Raw genomic sequence first — 21,343 nt, 5'->3', positions numbered from 1 at the left:
TGAGCATACCTGGTGTGGTAATTTGCTTTTATGACAAGCTGAAACCAGTGGCCTGTGGGTTTTCCAAATCAGCTAACTACAAATCTTCCCAGATACGTTCACCTGAATCAGAAACCAGCCAATGTTCCCTAATGGGTGACGTTTATTCTGTTTCATTTCCTCATCTGCCAACCAGTCCCTTGATCACAATGGTAACTATTTTGTCCATTGCTCTATGTAGCAAGGCTCATAGTCGTGCAGCCTTGTGATGGCAAAAAATCTTGGCCATATGATATTGTATCTGTTGTGCTCCCTTGTCCTGCTCTCCAGAAAACTATGTATCCAAAAATCTGCTGTCAATTCTTAGCAGGTACATGTCCCATTCACTTGAACTGCTCTGGATCCTGGTCCATTTCAGATTTATTCATCTTTGTTCTCTGCTTCCTGTGCCTATTACTTCCTCCATTTCTGAGATATAGTATTGCTGTGCTTTTGGTGCCAACATAGCATGCCCACAGTTTAACCCTAACCCAAAAGGTACTGTGCAAAAGTCTCAGGCACATATATATAGGTAGGGTGACTGAAACCTTTGCACAGTACTGTACTGATTTTATGTATTGCACTGTACTGTTGACCCAAAAAAAAACAAAATTTCAAGACATACGTGAGAAATGATAAACTTGATTCTGATATGGGTCTCTATTGTGGACTGAGAGTGGGAAGGGGGCAGGGGGAGGAGAATCATGGTGGGGAAAGGGGAAGGAGTGGGAGCGGGAAGCACCAGAGAGACATTCTGTAATGATCAATAAACCAATTGTTTGGAATCAAATTACCTTTTCTGGTGTCTCAGGTGGGGTGTGTCTGTGTTCATGCTAACCGCCGCCCCTGACACTCCTTCCCCGCCACCTGTCCCACACCCTTCCCACATTGCCTCAACCTCGCCATTCACAGCATCCTTTGCTCCACCAGATTTACAAACTCAGTCTCCACTCCACGTTGACAAATTTAGTACTGTGCAAAAGTCTTAGGCACCCTAGCTATATACTGTACAGTATGTGTGCCTAAGCCTTTTGCACAGCCCTATACCTGCGTTCCCCATACTGATACTAGTATTTAATGTCTCTACTACTGGCAGCCAAACCTTCAGCTACCACAGCCCAAAGTGTTACAAATCAGTACCATGAAGTAACAGACTATGCACCATATACAATTAAACAATTCAGCTTTATAGCTTTTAATTTCACTAAAGGGTTAGTAAAGTAAAACAAAAAGAAAAGGGCCTATTTTAATGAAATGTCTAATGTGCACAAGTTGGAGCTCACGGTTTCCCTTCCGCTGGTCCTCCATCGAGTTCCCTGGGCTTCATCGACTCCCGGCCCCACTCCAAGTCCACTCCTTCCTGGTGTCTACGGCCTCCCTGTTCTGGCACCTTCTCTCTTCATCTTCCACCGAACAAAAGACCCAGCTCACCCCGGTCTCAGGCACACAGCCAGAAAAAAAACATTCCCTTCATTGGACAGCGAATATTCCAAAGCCCCCGTTATCTCTAGCCATAACCCAAACACCGGTGCTACAGAAAGACCATTACATTGGCAGTGAAACCTTTCCCAGGGTATTACACGTTGATAAACTTCCATAGCTGCACAGTGGAGAATATCCTAACTGGTTGATCATGGCCTGGTATGGAAACACCAACGCCCAGGAATGGGAAAGATTACAGAAAGCGGTGGATACAGCTCATCTCCATCACAGGCAAAGCCCTCCCCACCATTGATTACATTTACATGGAGTGCTCCTACAAGAAAGCTGCTTCCATCATCAAGGACTTCCAGCATTCAGGCAATGCTTTCTTCTCGCTGTCACCATTGGGAAGGAGATACAGAAGCCTTAGGCCCCACACCACCAGGTTCAGGAGCAGTTATTACCCTATAACCATCAGGCTCCTGAACCAGTGTGAATCACTTCAATCACCACTACTCTGAACTACTTTTACTACCTACAGATTCACTTTCAAAAACTCTTTGTAACTCATGTTCTCAGTATTATTTTTTATATATTTGCACAGATTGTCTTCTTTTGCACATTGGTTGTTTGTCAGTCTTTGTCTGTTTATGAATAGCTTTTTGCTGATCTCCTGGGATTTGCTCTGTTAATGAGAGTGGTCAGAGGAAAATGGTCAGACTGGTTCAAGCTGACAGGAAGGCAACAGTTGGGCACATTGAAATGGGGCGCTGTTTCAGAAAAGCAGCATCCATCATTAAGGACCTCCACTTGCCAGAGCATGCTCTCTTCTCGCTGCTGCCATCAGGAAGAAAGTACAGGAGCCTCAGGGTTCACACCACCAGGTTCAGGAATAGTTATTAACCCTCAACCAACAGGAACCAGAGGGGATAATTTCACTTGCCCCATCATTGAAATGTTCCCACAACCAATGGACTCACTTTCAATGACTCTTCATCTCATGTTTTCAATATTTATTGCTTTTTTATTTATTATTATTATTTCTTTTTTTTCCTTTGTATTTGCAGTTTGTCTTTTGCACATCAGTTGTTTGTCCGTCATGTTGGGTACGATCTTTCATTGATTCTATAATGTTTTTTGGATTTACTGTGTATGTCTGCAATTAAATTGATCTCCGGGTTATATATGGCGATGTACAGTATATGTACTTTGTTAACAAATTTACTTTGAATAATAATTCAAACAACCACAGCTTACAGCAGTGGTGTGTGGAAGAGCATCTTTGAGTGCACAACATGGCAAACCTTGAAGTGGATGGGCTACAGCAGCAGAAAACCACGAACCTCCTCTACCTAATAAAGTGGCCAATGAGCGTATACGTACTTTGATATTCACTTTGAACTTTGAGTAGTCAGGGATTCTGGTATACCTTTGATATGAGCCACTTAAGATGAATTTACAACCTCTTTATATTTTGAAAGGGTCAAGAGCTAGCAACCCTCATCTGAGCTTTGGTTATGTGTGCTCTCCTATCATTTGCCAATGGTCCGCACTGGTCATCTAGTTTGGTCAGTCAGTAAGATCATGAATTCACTCCCGGTGAAGAAATGTCTTTGTTTCTCAGACCTGACTGGCTGACACTTATTTTGAGTCTGCAACCCTTGGTTCTTGTCATCACAGCCAAGGCAAACCTCATCCATGTATATACTGTATCTTATCAAGTCATGTGGGATCATGTGGAATTTTGCAAAATATCTTGGAGTCTCTGGGAATAAAATTGCTTTGAGTGACCCAGGAAGAAAATCTCAGGGAATTTATTTTTGACCAATTGCAAACATGTTGGTGATGGTGGAGGAAAGAGGTGCTTCATTAATGGTCACAATTAATCCAAGAGGACTCCAATGACCTGGATATTTATTTGGATAGCAGAGGAATGGTGGGTTCAATGGGCCAAATTATGTGGATGGTAAACCCAGCTGAAAGTTAGCTCGATTGGCAGGTTTAGGACTTCTGTATAGATTGTAGGACCATTTAGGCCTATTCTGTGACTTAGGGGAAGAACCATTCAATTGGACTGCAATTCCAGACTCATGGGGGACCACAGGACAGCTCTGGTGGGTTTATGATGAAGAAGAGCTTGGGGGAGTTGGAAGGAGAGACTCATACTTTTTCTGAGCCACAAGCACAGCTGAAAAGGCACTTAGCTTCAACTCTAGACTATCCTCACATCCTTTCATATGCTGGAATTCCAGAGGCTTGTGTTAAACAGGTTAAAACAGAAGTTTCCATCCATACTGACATCTTTAAAATTCTACCTTGGCTTGTGGGCACAGATTGGCAGCCCACTCATGTATCCATCTGCCAATATCAAAGTTGCTGAGTTGGAAACACTGATGCATCTGGAATTTCCCTCCTTTTCACACAATCCCCACTAAGACCTGATACTATGCAAACAACTACGTTTATTAAATTTTCCCTCATATAATCTGTTCCCTTTTTAATTAAATTGTACCTTATGGAGGATGAACAAGTAGTGGAAGAATGAAGCCCAGGTGACACAATACAGGTAGTCATGAACTATAACCTCCAGGAACACATCCAATCAGAATTTACAATTCTACCTGGACCAGTAAGAAGCTCAAGCAAGAATGCAGATGCAGTGAGCTGTTGCTCTCTCGAATCCCACCAGGCCTCTAATTCTGCTTCTTCAAGTAACAGACCAAATTTGAAGAAGCAGAATGATTGCAAAAAGAGGAACAGAACAGAAAAACAGAACTGAAGTCTTCTAATGTGGAGACAACAAACATAAGAAATAGGAGCAAAAAGCCTGATCCACTATTCAATAAGATAATGGCTGATCTGGCCATGGACTCAGGTTCACCTACCTGCCTTTTCCCCATAACCCTTAATTCTCCTCTATGCAACAATCTACCTGAGCCTTGAATATATCTCAGCCCAAAATATTGACTGTTTATTCTGCTCTCATTCCTGGCCTGCTGAGTTCTTGTGTGCGTTGCTTAAGATTTGCAGCATCTGCAGAATCCCTTGTGTTTATCACTAGTTATATTCTGAATTGGCATGTTGATTGACCCAGCTTTGATGTACAACACTGATCATGAAATAGATCATTTCAACCCTTCGTTAATAACTGTAGCTGCCTCTTGCTGATTCCACCAACTACCTATAGGGGACACTATGTCAGTTTTATTGGAGATATTAGAAAAATTCCTCTGTAACTATTACCCTTTGACAACTGTAAACTATGAAAAATTTCCACCATCCAACATCAGCACATCTTGTCAGAGCAGCTGTGAAAACAGAGAAAAACATTAACTTTTGTTGAGTCAACCTATTAATTGAATTTTTAAACATTGCAAAATATCTCAGTTCCCAATGCTCCAAGGGCTTGAAATCCCAGCAATGCTTGTCCATGTTTAGTGTGCTCTGATAAGCAGTGTGACCAGAGGGATGGCAAAATGATAAGGTAGGTTGACTTCCAGTGACATTGGCAATCAATGTTAAATGAATGCAGAAGTAACAATAGTGTTTTTTGTAATGTGAGGTAATGACACACATTTTCTGTGTTAATTATTGATGCTCATCTATTGGCTATTGTTCTGTAAAACTGTGGTAACCTCATTATGAATTGCCCCTTGCAATACCAGTTGTTTGTCCTTGTATGTTTTTCTGGGACTTTTATGCACAGAGCAGAGTTTGGACTTGCAAAGGTGTCAGGAACATTATTATGCTAGCGAGGAGCAGGAAGCCATTTCAAATTCTGCCGTCATAGTTTTAGGTGGCACTCACAGAACCAGGCCATGCTGGTAATTGGAATTAACTCAAGCCTCTAGCTGTCTTTCATCACCCTGCACCACCTGCCTCCTGCACCTAATAGAGTAGCCACTGAGTGTATGTTTGTGATCTTCTGCTGCTGTAACCCAACCACTTCAAGGTTCAACATGTTGTGCATTCAGAGATGCTCTTCTACACACCACTGTTGTAGCACGTGGTTATTTGAGTTACTGACGCCTTCCTGTCAGCTTGAACCAGTCTGGCCATTCTCCTCTGACCTTTCTCATTAACGAGGTATTTTTGCCCACAGAACTGCCACTGGATGTTTATTGTCGTTTTTTGCACCACTCTCTGTAAACTCTAGTCTGTTGTGAATGAAAATCCCAGGAGGTCAGCAGTTTCTGAGATACTCATACCACCCCATTGGGTACCAACAATCATCCCATGTTCAAGGTCACTTAGATAATATTTTTTCCCCATTCTGATGTTTGATCTGAACAACAACTGAACCTCTTGGCCATGTCTGTATGTTTTTATGCTTTGAGTTGCTGCCACATGATTGATGACTGATTAGATATTTGTATTGATATGCAGGTGTACAGGTGTATCTACTAAAGTAGCCATTGAGTGTGTATGAGCCTTCACTTCTAGTGTCTACCCAGCCCACCCTTATGTCGATCAATGCTATTCACTTTATCCAGAGTCCCTCATCTGCACCACTCTCTGGGAAAGAATTATTTTTTAATGACCTTTGTAAATCTTAGTCCTTTTCTTATGTTGATGGCATCTAGTTCTTTTTCCACCCAAAGAGAAATACTGTCCACATTTGCTCATTTTAATGATCTCCCCTGTTCAGAAGTACTAATCCTGACTATCCTGCTCAGATGGGGATCTCTTCTAAATTCTGTGTTTCATACCTTCTTTTTATTCCTGTAATCATTTCCTTGTTTTATTTTGTCAAAGGATACATCCATGAAAATTATTTGATTGGCGCATTGAGACCCTTCACACCAGGAGACAAACAGTAAGCTAAAGCTAACTGAGACCCTTCCACCCCATGCTTTTTCCAGCACTGTACCAATTATTTGTTGCCTGGCTGTTCTTAGATGTGCTCCACTCTCCAAATCCCATTCCTCAGACCAAGGCCCTTTTCATGGATTAAGCCAGTGGTCCCCAACCTCCGGGCCGCGAAGCATGCAGTGGTGCAGTGGTAGCCAGGACGCACTTGTTTATTTTGGCTTTTTTCTTAAAGATGTGCTGGATGCGTCCCGGCTACCACTGCACCCCTGCATGCTTCGCGGCCTGGTATCGGTCTGCAGCCCGGAGGTTGGGGACCATTGGATTAAGCTATCAAAAGTCAAATTGTGTGGGTGGCAGCATACGATGAGGACAATGTAACTATCCCTTGCCCAGTCAAGAATAATTAACCTCAGGACTTTGATCCTTATTTGTATATGAATTGAAAGTATTCAAGCATATCGTACATGATAGGATGCTGTCACAAATAATAACACAGCAAACCCTTCCCTTAACTCTACCATGGACGGTTCCAAGCCCGTCTGTGAAAGGAGGAGGATTGGGCACACAGCTAGCAACCCCATCCCATAAAAACCCAGAGCTACAGAAATGCCAAAGACCTCATCCCTGGGAGGGGAAGGATCTTCAAAGATGGGTTACAACAGGGGACAACTTGGAAGATTGGCCCAGGACAGAAGACTCTGGTGAGCTGCTGTCAGCGGCCTATGCCCCAGTAAGAGAAATGGGCTTAAGTGTGTATTTAAACCTTTCCCTTAAGGAAGAAAAGGAATGGTCTTAACTGCTCATGTGATTTTTTTTGCGGTTGAATAAGACCATAAGACATAGGAGCAGAATTAGGCCATTCAGCCCGTCGAGTCTGCTCTGCCATTCCATCATGGCTGATTTATTAGAGCATATAGAAAACACTCCCTAATTCCTCTCCTAAATGCTATTTTCCATGAAAATGGTCACCTGGAAGAACACTCAAAGATGGAACCAGTGAGAAAATGCCCTCTCTGCAGCAGAGCAGATAGATGAAGAAAAATATAATAAACTCATTCCAAGATGCTTGAAATGCATTAAGAAGTATCTGATCACTGAGTGTATGTTCATGATCTTCTGCTGCTATGGCCCATCCACTTCAAGGTTCGATGCGTTATGTGTTCAGAGATGCTTTCTGCACACCATTGTTGTAACACGTGCTTATTTGAGTTACAGTCAGCTTGAACCGGTCTGGCCATTCTCCTCTGACCTGCCTCATTTTCGCCCACAGATCTGCTGCTCCCTGGATGTTTTTTGGTTCTTCACACCATTTTCTGTAAACTCTAGAGACTGTTGTGCATGGAAATCTCAGGAGATCAGCGGTTTCTGAGAAATGCAAACCACTTTGTCTGGCACCAGCAATCATTCCACGGTCAAAGTCACTTAGATCGCATTTCTTCCCCCATTCTGATGTTTGGTCTGAACAACAACTGAACCTCTTGACCATGTCTGCATGCTTTTACGCATTGAGTTGCTGTGACATGATTGGCTGCTTAGATATTTGCATTAATAAGCAAGTGTACAGGTTTACTTAATAAACTGGCCACTGAGTGTAATCAAGCAAAGAAAGCATTCTCCATGTTCTGCACTCACTCTGATGCTTTGCATAAAGACATCATTAAAAAGATTCCCTTTTGCATCTAGTCCTACGTGCTTGATGTCATTTTAGCATGCTGATTCAAAGAAAAACCTCTTTCGGGAATTGTTTCCAGCTGTTTCTAGCCTGCTTCATGAGCAGAATGTTCCACAGATGAGAAGTGTTATCATCTTCAGAGAAATGCAGATAATAGTGAGAATCTATTGTACATGCAGATTTGTGCTCATTCTGCTAAGTATGGAAATTGATGTTAACTGCTGCTGAATTTTACTGTCTGTACTAGAAACTGCCTTTCTTTATAAAGCAAAATAGCTTAGACTAGTAAATTTACTACAGCTGTCCCTTTGTATGAGTAGGCATGCGTAGCTGGTTTGTGCAGCAGTCTGTTTCGAAGCCGGATTCATCCAGCAGTATTTCCAGAGTCTGCATGCAAAGTGTAGAGCCCAATTCTCTGAACATTCCTATCTCAGGTCTGGGATTTTTTCTTTGTTGGCAGTGTGCATTCCTCGTTAGATTTGCCTGTGCTTGCATTGGAAGCCTTCAACTCCCTCCCAACTATTCAAACAATTTAAGGAGGGGGCTGGCATGAACTCCAGCAGTCTCGCTCTGTGCAGCTAGGTGGAGTAGCTGATGTCCTTTTAAGCTTGCAGATTTTTTTTTGGACACTTCTTGAGCAGCTGTGTAACTGGAGTGAGAGCACATACGTACAGGCTCCTTTCTCTCTCTCTCTCTCTCTCTCTCTCTCTCTCTCTTCACGGGACTGGCTTCCATCCCAGCACAGTGAACCTAGGTTCAATCAGTATTTTCAGTCCTAGTTTGATATTTGCAACCATGGCAGACATCATGCAGACTGAAGAGCAGGAGCAGGAGCAGGAGCAGGAGCAAGAGCAGGAGTGGGAGCAGAACATCCCTGATGTCCCGGAGCCAGAGAAGCAGAAGGAGAGCTCAAAGCCAGACCCTCAGTTCAATGGCGTGCTGGTGCTCACTCTCCTGGACAAAGTGGTGGGCATGGTCGATCAGATCCAAAGCAGCCAACAGCAGCTGGAGCAGCGGCATCTGGAGATGGAGAACGCCGTCTTCACCATTCAGAACGAGCTGAGCAAGCTCACCAAGTCGCAGGCAACCTCCAGCAACAGCGTCAACAAGATGCTGGAGAAGATTCGGAAAGTCAGTGTCAACGTCAAGACCATCAAGCACAACATGGAGAAGCAGGCAGCGCAGATCAAGAAACTCGAAGCGAATGAGGCCGTGCTACTGAAACGGAATAACTTCAAAGTAATGGTTTATCAGGTAAGATGTTTGCTGATTTGAAGAGTGTGTGTGTGTGTGTGTGTGTGTGTGTGTGTGTGTGGGGGGGGTGGTTTGCGATGAGAGTTCGTGCATGTATCTAGCCATCAAAGAGTCTATTTTCACCTGAGGCTTACTGTTTTAATGTTAATAAAGAGTAATCACAGTAAACTTCATTCAGAAGTAGACAAGAATGGGGTGGGATTGCTTGTTATCTGGGGTGAGAGCTAACTGTATCTGTACTGGGAGGAATGCTGATCGATAACCTCTTTGGTGTAACAAGTTACTTGAACTATTTTCACAGCGACCTCCCCGGCGTATAACCAGACTCCAGTTTGCACTCAAATAAAGCTCAGGTCCTCACTGCGCATCAGACAATTCAACTTAAGATGCAAAGAGCAGTGAGCAAATTATAAACTGGAAGATATTGTCTGGTATTGTCTGTCTCTGTATTAGAAGCAATTATTTCCAATCTTATTAAAGTGAAACTCTAAAGGTGTTCTAAGGTGGCTGCTTCACTTAGCATCACTAATATAGCATACTGAGGGAACTCTTTCCAAAATACCTCAAACATCTATTTCTGCACAGTTATCTTGCCTACATGTTAGTAATTGGTGCTGCAATAAGGATATTACAAATATTTTTTCTTGGCTAGGAATATATTTTCGGTCAATCTGATGCAGACTAGAAATCACATGTAATATTAATGATAAAAGAATCAAATTTCACAGCCTCTATGTTGAGTTTTGCTCCTGCACATCAGTAAAAGGGAAATACTTGTCCATGTTCAGCACAACTTCAGTTAGAGAGTGGCAGAGGGCAGATAGTGGGAGTGGGAGTTGTCCGCAACTGACAGCAATACTTGATCTGGGAGGGGCCCAAAAAAAAAGGATAAAAATATTAAGGAATTCAGGTGCAACTCAAGTAGTTTTGTTAAACATTTCCTCAGGTTTATTCCTTAAAACATCCAAAGCCTTTGAGAAGCAGTCAAACAAACTAAACTTAACAAGCTGAAATTCAATTTTAACTTTTATGGAATTCAAAAATTTTAAAATTAAAATTAAGGGAAATAAAAGTGAGTGTGGCCGTAGGATTTATTCGCGAGGGTGTAGACTATGAAAGAAAAGGATTGTTAAATTGGTGCAAGGCATTTATTGGATCACAGTTAGAGTATCGTATGTGGTTCTGTGCGCATCTCTGATAGGACTGATAACTGAGCCCGGGAATGACCTGTGAAGATTCACTATCTTGCTATCAAAAATATAAGATTGTAGTTATGAAGGAAAGCTCAGAAACCAGGAATTTCATCAAAGTTTAAGAGAGAAAGTAATAATATCTTTTAAAATGGCAAAATATTTTGAAATGCAGCAATGCAAAAGCTTGTTTTCAGTGTTTTGATAAATCCTCAACTCTGAACATATACTTAGACATATCAGAGAAGGGAAATGGAAGAAATTGGACAAGTAAGCAAATATAACTCCTTTATTCAAACAGCTTTTGACATAGCATAAGGAGAAAAAAAAAGACCATTTAAAAGAAACAGCATGCTTATGTGGATAGGGCGGAAAGGAAAGGAGAATGCAATTGGATAAGACAACTTAGAATATGCCAGGCAACTTCTTTCTACACTTTAACTTTTCAGATTATTAGCTTGTGTGAAGCTCACAAAGTAAACAATATATATATGGTAATAATAAATGCAGCAATAGAGATAGTGATGGGTGCGAAGCAGAATGGCGCAAACTACAGTGATGCAAACTGAAGTATTGCAGAAAGATACCTTAATGCGACAATAACAGAAGAGGTAAGATTAAGGGTTTGAGAATATGCCATCACCAAGTGGAAAGGGGATTTGAAAGAGCTGGCTTAACTTGGATGATTTCCTTGCATTTGTACTTTTGATTTATAAAGACAAACTCTGAGACAAATACCTGTACCCGTTCGTTAATGCAAATATCTAATCGGCCATTCATGTGGCAACAACTTAACCCATAAAAGCATGCAGACATGGTCAAGAGGTTGAGACCAAACATCAAAATGTGGAAGAAGTGTAACCTAAGTGACTTTGACTTTGGTGCCGGACAGGGTGGTTTGACTATGTCAGAAACAGCTAATCTCTTGGGATTTTCACACAGAGTCTCCAGAGTTTACAGAGAATGGAGAGAAGAGCAAAAAACATCCAGTGAGCGGCAGTTCTGTGGGCAAAAATGCCTTGTAATGAGAGAGGTCAGAGGATAACGGCCAGACTGGTTCAAGCTGACAGGAGGGTGACAGTAACTCAACTAACCACACATTACAACAGTGGTGTGCAGAAGAGCATCTCTGAATGCACAACACATCAAACCTTGAAGTGGATGGGCTACAACAGAAGACCACAAACATACACTCATAGCCACTTTATTAGGTGCAGGAGGTACCTCATAAAGTGGCTTCTAAGTGAAAATTTCACATTTTTGTTGCCACATATACAAAGTTTTGTGTCAATGCAGATAGCAACAAAGAAAAACCAGTTACATTAGCCTATGAGAACACACCAGCAGTTCATTAACATCTGCCAGAAAAAATTACCAACTGCAGGAAATAACTTCTAATTGTTAACAGTTTGTAGGTATTTGCAACTATCCCCTAACAGGCCAAGTGGGGACGTACCTATTCACAGTTATACTTTACGTAATCTTGAAAACAATACACTTACTTTTGTTATTTGATGATAGGATCTCTTCCATTGATGAGGGGAGCCCAAAGCCCAGAGTTGTAGATATCACATAATTGTCAATAGAGAATCAAGAATCACTCCTTAATTTAGAAAACTGTGGAGACTGCAACATGGGGAGTACTTGTGATGATTAGTGAAGATAGATTTCCACATGAGCTAGATAAGATCATATGGCAGAAAATTGGGATCTGTTTGGGTATAAAATTAAAACTTGCACACTCTGCTCTAACAGCAGTCAGTCCAAATCTAACCCCTGCCCAGCGCTGTTTTAACTTCTCCACAGCCAATCTGACTCAGAGGCATTTGCAAAAAAGTGGGGAAAAAATCCCATTTTCTATGTCACACATACACTGCAACTGATGAAGAGCAGACTGCACATGCAGTAAAACTCAGTATTTAATCATGACCTGGATAAAATACTGGACCAGGTCAATATGGGATGACTGGACCTAACCTAAACCTAACCCGGTGCATATTGACACATGCTGAAGGCTCCGGTTGTCCAGCTACTCTCCAGTCTAAAGAACTAGAAAGGCAAGTTCAGGAGTATAAATTAAGATAGGAAAGGATTCTGTGGAACAAACAACAGCACAGAATTGTTGGGATGAATGTTCAGTTGACATCCAGTAATGTAATTCCTTCCACATCATCAAATCTCACCAGAGTCTTATAAAGTCCCACACAACCCTAGAGCACAGCAATTTTAACAGTACCTATTCAGTTGTACCCTCAGCTTTCCTGTATGATCTACACTCACCTTGCTTAGAAATAGCAGAGTATACATAATAATCAGTAATATTAATGATCAGTAATATTTATTGTATAATATGTTCTTGGTTAAACTTGGTTTTGGCTTGATTTTTTTAAAGTCTTATTGGGACTGAAAGAGTTCAAAAGAGCTGCTGGAGCTTTGTCAGAATCCATAAAAAACACATGTGAGATTCTTTTCCGAAATTTGCACACAGCCAGTCCCCATTTCAGCAATGGCTTTATTTTATATGACTGCTGATGATGCAGAGTCTGCAGTACTTCAAAATTTTATTGGAGAAAACACACTGTTCCAGAGAAAAAGATTGGGCTGAACATGCAGTGATTTTCATCTTTTGGACTTAGGCTCAGTGGGAGTGGGAGTTTGCTTCAGATTTCTTTGCTCCCTCTGTGTCACTATAGACAAAAGGGATTAATGTACTGCTATGGAGAAAAGAATGTGCTGGGTTTGGACATAACAGCAAGATTGGAGCCAAGCTTTAAAACAAGGGCCTAAATCAGACACCCACCTTCAGCAGAGATGCCAAAACATTCCGCTTAAAAGTCAGTTTACTATGGCCTTTCAATCTAACAATTCTTTCATTAACCTCTCTTGCCACATTGAACAATCCACCCAATGCTTTGAAGAGAGAATGAGAGTTGCTGCCTTCACACAGGATTTTCTGTGACTGTTGACCAAGTTGAATGTGATAAACTTACAGAGACTAAAAGTATCAAAAGATAATGGTGAAGGGTAGGAGCTGAGGTAGATAAGCAACCAATGTTTTATTGAATGGTGAATAGATCTAAGCTGTTTTGCAGTCTCCACCTACAATTTCTTATGTGCTTGTTATCACAAGCCTCAGCTTCTGAACCATGCAGAGAATTATTGTACCATTTGCACTGCTGAGGTTATGAAGGTCCCCAGCTTACTCCAAGTACTATCTTTGTCGTGTTTGCAGATGGAACATCAGGACTGAGCCTGTCCCTTGTGACGGAGCCGGTGATTATCCGAGTCAGATACATTCATATCCTCTGGTCTGCCCTAATAATTGAGAGAACAAACTGACACATTACTGTGATCTGAGATGCGGGACTCTTCCCACTTTATTCTGGATGCCTTTGAAAACAATTGCTCAGAAGCATTGGTTGGTCCAAGCTCAAAAGTTGTGAGCTAGGATTTCTGCACAGAGGGTGGTAATTGCATGGAACGAGCTGTCAGAGGAAGAGGAGAGGCAGATACAATTACAGTATATGAAAAGTATGTGGACAGGTACTGGATTGAAGAGAAGTAGAGAGACACAGGCCTTATATGGGCAAATGTGACAAGCGTAGAAAGGCATCGCAATGAGCAATCTGAGCTTTGAAAGTTTCTGTGCTGTATACTGTATCTGTTTAACTCTAAGACTGACCTGCGGGGAGATAACTGTTCTTTGCTGGTGTGGTATGGTAAAAGCTAGTTGACCAATGAGAAATGTCCCTAAGTTGTGTCCTTTGCAAACCTGTTCTAAAGCTCACAATTAGCAACAAAAGTTATTGGGAATAGTCAGCAGATGTGGCGAGAAAAACAATGAGGCAGAAAGGAGGAGAAAAGGGAAAGTGTGTGATACGGTAGAGAGTAGGGAAACTTGAACCTCACAACTGAAGGTGCTACTGGCTGAAAGAGGGGGATAAGGTGTGCCTCAGGAAGGGTTCAGGAGGAGAAGCTGAAGGAAACCTGAAATACCAGGAGAGAAAGGTCAATCTGAATGCTGGAAGTAAGAAATACAGGACTAGGATTGCTGACTTTTTAAATCTGTTACAGGGTGCTTCAATTTATTCTTAAATTCTCTGGATTTAGTTATTAGTTAGAAGTAGAATGATTATAATAAATGTTACGAAGAGATGTGTTGAAGTCAACTCACAAGGAGTTGCCACACTCTGATGTATTCTTGGATTGTCCTCCCACATGGGCAGGGAGTTGGACTTGCCATTATTTACATTTTTGGATGGTGAGCACCCACTCTCAGCTGGAAGAGCCCCAAAGAAAATCATCCTTCACATAGTCTACCAATGAGCAGGAGTAAGCCATAATCTCCCTTGGAACTGTTCCACCATTCAATTAAATCATGGTTGGGTTCACCTTAGTATCAACGCAAGTTTCCCTGTATGATCCTGGATTTGCCTATATTCCAAGAATCTATCTGACTTGACTGTACATGGTTACTCACTATGCATGGTTCTGTCATGAAAAATGTTTAAAATATTTAGTGGCGGAGAAAGTCTTCTGTACCTGGAATGGCACGTTAATCTTCCTCATCTAAAGTATCTTCAAGGGCTTACCAGTGTAAAATCCTATCATATAAAGGGGTCCAGGGCATAACTGAAGCAATTTAGCATGGTCAACATGCTCAAAGACCTTTTTTTCTGCTCAGTCAATCATTGTAGTGTGAGTGCGCTCAGTGGGTTGGGGTCTGGGTAGTGCAGGTTGGGAAGCTCAAGGGAGCTAATGTTGTTGGGGGAAGCTGATGATTTTACCAGTTCTAATACAAATTAGGACCTTTATAGCAAAGCCTTGGGTGAAGGTGAGCTGAGGTTTGCAGATTGTAGATTGTGGGATGCCAGCAGAAAGTGAGAAGGAAGAGTCAACCATGGACAATGAAAGCACAGGACAAAGTATTGTAGGAGTCATGGTAGGCAATCTCACAGGTGGCAATATTGGTGCCACAGACAATATCAGTTTGCAAACAGCCTGATGTAGTTTTTTGACGGTTACCTGGATACCATGGCTAGAGAGGAAGCAAGGTAGTGACAGCAAAAGAAGACCGAAAAAACTATGATGCAGTTTCACCAATAAAACAGCGAATGAATGAGAAAAAGAGTGAAATTCAGTGCTGGTAGTTATGTGACTTGTGATCTTGGATCAACCAATCATTACAAACCTCCATAATTTTTCTTTCTGACTGAAGTTAATGCAAAGTATGTAGATGAAATAATGAAAAGGCCCATAAAGACAACTAACAAGTTGCTACTTATATTGTTCTATCCCTAAAGCTGAATTTCACTCATTCATGCTCATTTCAACCTTCTGCCCTCACTCTTAACCCCCAATCACTGAGTATTCCAAATGTATATTAAGTTACATACCAAGTGAAGCATTTGCGAGTTTTGATGACTGGTGGGTTACAGTACTGTGCACCCCAGATTTTTTATATGGTTTCAGATAGTATGGCCTCCATATAGGCCTGATCTCAACATTATTGAGGTTGTCTGGAATTACCTGGAGGGACAGAAGCAGAACTGTGGCAAGTTCTCCAAGATGCTTGGAACAACCTGTCAGCTGATTTTCTTATACAACTGCATGACAATGTACCTAAGAGAATTGATGCAGATTTAAAGGCAAAGGGTGGTCACACCAAATATTGATTTGCTTTAGTTTTTTACTGTTCACTGCTCTTTATAGTAATTTTGTGGATTTTTAGAAACTTTTCATTTCATTATTTTTGAAAGCATCTTTGCTTTACAGGATTTTTTTACATGTGCCTAAGACTTTTGCACAGTACTCTATATTGATTGATGCACCCACTTCTTCGCTTCCCACAGAAGTGAACAGATTTTCTTTGGTTCCCTCAATTGTAAATATCATCTGTCATTTTGGCCATAAGTGAGGTTTCCTTTCAACAGCTAGGTTATAATAAAACAAGATAATAGATTTATTTCAGAGGGTCAGTCACCTCAAGGCTTGGCATTGGATTAATCTGCAATAAAGACCCTCGGACAATACTGAAGAGGATGGTAACATTATGCACATCTGCTGTGTTGATCCTTTTAAATTGTTTCACATTATTATGCAGATGCTATTAATAAGTTACCAAGCTCCTCAGTTCAGTGTCCAAGGATTTTTCAATCCTTAATTGCTAAAAGCTAACTTAGGAAACCAAGTCATAAGAAAGTTATGCAACTATAATTAACCTTTTCCTTTTATGGATGGATTAGTATGTGTGTTTGATTTTATATATGTATATATATATATATATATATATACTGTATGCGCAAGATTGCATTTGTATTTATTGTAGTAAATGCTTAAGTCAGACTGACTTATTTGAGTACTTTCTGTGTTTGTTAGGCTATACTGTATGTGTTTATATGGTTATTGAACTACAGAATATATGATGTTGTTACTACTCTGGCAGATTGGATATTTGTGGGATTTTGCATAGTTGCTGGAATGTGTAGCTGTAAAGTGACATATGTCATACAGATGATATGTCAAACGCATATGATCCATCAGACATGCACAAGTACATGGGTCCCAAAAAATGAGCTAACAGAGAAACAAAGACACACAAACGCACAATGCAAAATAGCACACATTAGCTATATACTGAAGATTCAACAAATATACAGAAATACACCCAATCCAATTGACATACAGTATATCATCCAGTAGGAACATGCACAAGATGCAAAAGACAGGCTCTCTCACACACACATGAACTAACAGATGCACAGAAAGACTCAATTCAACAGATACGGATACACTAAAATACAAATAAGCAAACAGACACATAAAACTTCACACGCGACCCAACAAGAACACAAGACACTATCTTATAGATAGGCGAACAGACACTATGCAGCAGACGCACAGAAGCACATTAACTTACAGACACATGTAAACAGATACATAATTTCAGAGACATACATTTATTGATAATTTTATTGCTCGGAGAAAACAATTTCTTTATTGTGTTGAAAGCTTTGCCTACGTAACGACAGTAAAAGCACTTCAAAAATAATTCATGCTGGAGATGTTACAACTTGATAATATGTCAGAAACTTGCAAGTATTATAAAATATACCACGTTCTATGGAGAGATTAAGGGAATGGAATGTTCTTCAGGAGCTGAGGTGCAGACTGCAATAACAGCCGGGCAGTAAGTATTGGGACTGGTTCGTTCTTCCAGCTCGTCTAAGCAGTGGTGTCTGCTGCCTGACGCAATGCAATAAACTGATTTATTCAGTTATTTATCAGGAGACTTTAATTTTAAAAAATAAATTAGATGTCATGTCAGATTGGTTTATCCTTAATAAAGCAGCATCATGCTGGATATCATAGTCAGAATCAAGGCATTTCCGAATACTTAATCCTTATGTCAAGATTGTTTCAGGCTTCTTGTTTGTGAAGTTTCCATGCAGTCAGATTGTGAAAAAAATATACTCAACAAAAATCCACTGAAAGTGTCTTCTACCTTCTCACCAGAATTTGAACCTATAGTCTTTGTGTGAGTGCATTTACAAAGCTGTATTCATCTCTATGCATTCTTATTTTGTGACTTTTGTTTTTACGATGGTAGCTTGGCTGCAGTCACAAAAACGTTAGTCATTACTGAGTCAGAAATTCCCAGAGAGTCATTGGACTGTCGAGCAAGCTTGAGAAGTTGGTGCCAATTTATGGGCAGTTTGAAGATTAAATAAATGGTTGTGTGCCTAGTTTTGAGATAGAGTTCACTTAGCTCACCTTAATGGTGTGTTTGAGTTGGTCAATTCACCATCCTTCAACATAAAGTCAAAATCCCCTCAGGTCACCCATTCATAAAGGAACTCCCATCTCTTCTTTCTCCTATCTTTTTCCAGTCATGTCTTCAAGCAAGTAGCTGGAATCAGTTACACAATGTTTGTCAAAGCTGAAAATTAAGGCTTGCACTTATTCAAACAGGGTCAGGCAGTACACAACTATTACTTATTTAGGAACATGTTAGTGATATGTGGTTCTTTTTGTAAGATTTATTTCCATCTTGTACTTTTCAAAGTTTGCTATGTATACTTGTTCTCTTACCTCGGGCACAGACCGGATTGCTAATGCTAGACAGAAAATGACGTTCCATAACTGGATCCTACATCTAGAATTAGTCAAGGTGTAATAAAAACATACATGACCCAAGTAGTCACTGGATCGCAATACAACAGTGAATAACCTCTGCAATCTCTGACCCTCCAGTTCAATATTGATACCAAGGCCTTCAGCTGCTTGGTGCATGATGTTTGGAATTTTCTCTCTATCGCTCTTTCCATTAAAGAGTTCCACAAATCTGAGCCTCTGGTTACGTAGCTCAGTGCCACATTCTGAAATTTTCTGTTGAAAACAGCAAATGCTGGAAATATGAGATAAAACCAGCAAATGCTAGAGACACTCAGTAGGTCAGGCAGCATCTGTGGGAAAAGAGTTAACATTTCAGGTCTCTGTTAATGCTTCCAGCATTTGTTGTTCTTATTTCAGAGCTATATTTTACTCAATTGCATTCCTGTGAACATTTTACTGCATAGAAATCCTTATAAAAATAAAAGTTGAAGTTTGTGGCAGACTTAGTGATGGGTGACATAACATATTGGCTCATTTTTCTTACACCATTAGTGCAGCCTGACAGCTGTGCATTGTGTAACATGTTGTACTCCTTTTGTCTTTGTTATCACCTGCAGACTACTGCCATAACCCAATAACCACTACTTATCCCCATGGCAATCCCGGTCTCATCCCATCACAGATACTCCTATTTTCCAACCCATCTCCCCAATGCAGCCCCAAACCACCCCCGCTGCCCTCCACAAAGTAAAAACAACTTGTTTTTCTGTTCTAGCAACCTTAAATCATTAACTTCTCTCTCTCTCCACGGGTGCTGCCTGGCTTACTTAGTAATTCCATTATTTCCTGTTTTTACTCTTGACTTGTACTTTGTAGATGGTGGAATGTTTGGGGAGGATATCAGGAAGTGAGTCACTCACTGCAGGAGCCCTGATTTTTAGTTAATTATAATATTAGGATATTGTTGTTGAACAGTTCGGTGGTGTCGAGACATTTGAACATCAAAAAAGAGCAGATAGATTTTCTCTTGTTGCTGAAGAAATGTTCTGTTTTAAGTTGGCGACAGGAAGCCACCTCCAGTGAAAAGATGCATTGTCTAGCTGATGTACCCCTTTCTTTGTTATAATTACTTGTATTTCAAAATAAAGAGCACATTCCTTCATTTATTTTAGACACTATCACAACCAATCATTATGATGATCTGGCAGGAAAGTGGAATGAAGGTAGATTAGCCATGATCTTATTGATTGAAGGAGCTGGCCGTGTCCTGTGTTGTTTCCAGATGTTGATGGATCTCCCCTCTCCTTTCACCATTTCTATTTAGATTGCCAATTTCCAGGTTTGTAAGCTTGTTTTCTTCCTGTCTGAGTTTATAGAATTGGGTAGTTTAGGAACAAAATTTATTCAAACTCACTCCTTTAAGTTCTCTTTTGGCTTCAGGGAGCCTCTTTCATATCATAGATAAGGACATCTATCAAATCTCTGTTTTTGTGGGGTTTGTAGACTGGTACAGACTTGTCCAGATAAAAGTCTGCATAATCCAAACATAACACTGAGCCACATTTAAAAATTCCGATGTATTATACTCACTGACTTGCCGGTACACAGATTTCCATCTAAACATTGTAGGTCATGGCAAACTGTTAAACATTTACCTGGTTTCAACTACAAAATAGCATTGAAAAATCAACAACAAAGTAGGACAGAGTCCAGTATTGTTACCGCAGCCTTTGTCATCAACCTCTATGGTTCAAAAAAAACTTCGTTTCCTTACCATGTATGAGGCCACTTGGCCCATTAAGTACGTGCCAGCTCTCAGATAAATTCCATCAAACTTTTTTTCACATACTTCCCTGTAGCCCATAATCAATCCACCGTTCCCACCACTTCATCCTGATTTTCCTATCATCCACCCACATTTGGGGATTTTTAAAGTAATTTATTAACTTACCAACTTGCATGCCTTTGGAAAGTGGGAGGATACCAGACACCCGGGGAAATCCATTTGGTCACAGGGAAAATGTAGAAACTCCCCATATGAACAGTACTGGAGGTCAGGTTCGAACCTGAACTGCTGGTGCGGTGAAGTAGCAATGCAAACTGCCAAGAAACTGTGCCTCCCACAATTGTAAACTGCCAGCAGATTCCATGCAGAAGCACCAGATTCCGTCTGACTCCATAACCACTACTTCATCTGTTTACTGATATAGGCCAGCTTATTTAGGGTTTTTATATCACGGATTTTGTAGGTTATATGCTTGTCTCTTAGGTTTGGGCACTGGTGTAAACATGCCAGGGTAAAGAGGAATCAGCTAGCAAGGCTGATAATGTAATCCCTGGCATCAGTTGCCACGTCTCTTTCTTCTCCTTCACCATTTCCATCTGCCTATCACCCCCACACTCCCCCTACTGGTTCCCCTCCCCACCTCCTTCCCTTTATTCAATGCTTCACCTTCCTCTCGTATCAGACTCCATCATCTTCAGCTCTTTGTCACTTCCATCCCTATCAATCACCTCCCAGCTTCTGATGACTTCCCACTCTCCCCTTACTGCTTCTGCATATCTACCCCTCCTCCTATCACCTGGATCTACCCATCACGTGCCAGCTGTTGATCCAACCTTTCTCTCCTCCCTTTATATGGGTTACCTCCTCTCCATTTTTCAAACCAGGTGAAGGATCTCAGTCTGAAACATCAACTGTCCATTTACCTCAGCAGATGCTATCTAACACTTTCAGTTCCTTTAGCTTTTTGTGGGTTGCCCCTGATAATGTATTTGTTGTCTTCAGCCATTCCAAAGTTAAATCTTATATGTTCTACTTAGGTGGATCAGTGTTTTACTATCTCAAGTCCCCTCTGGA

At 40.9% G+C, this 21,343-nt stretch overlaps 1 protein-coding gene across 1 annotated transcript in view; it reads left to right on the top strand.

Annotated features, from left to right (window-relative positions):
- Positions 1 to 8,483: 8,483 nt before the first annotated feature.
- Positions 8,484 to 21,343, top strand: part of LOC134340653 (caveolae-associated protein 1-like) — a 55,399-nt gene continuing 42,539 nt past the window's right edge. Inside the window, exon 1 of the mRNA XM_063038109.1 lies at positions 8,484 to 9,178. Coding sequence (XP_062894179.1) covers positions 8,720 to 9,178 — 459 coding nt within the window. The 5' untranslated portion in view covers positions 8,484 to 8,719. The remainder of the gene's footprint in view (positions 9,179 to 21,343) is intronic.

The sequence above is a fragment of the Mobula hypostoma genome, chromosome X1 (assembly GCF_963921235.1).
Source record: "Mobula hypostoma chromosome X1, sMobHyp1.1, whole genome shotgun sequence".
NCBI lineage: Eukaryota > Metazoa > Chordata > Chondrichthyes > Myliobatiformes > Myliobatidae > Mobula > Mobula hypostoma.
Note: the sequence above shows the minus strand (reverse complement) of the source record. Positions and strands in the feature narration are given on the sequence as shown.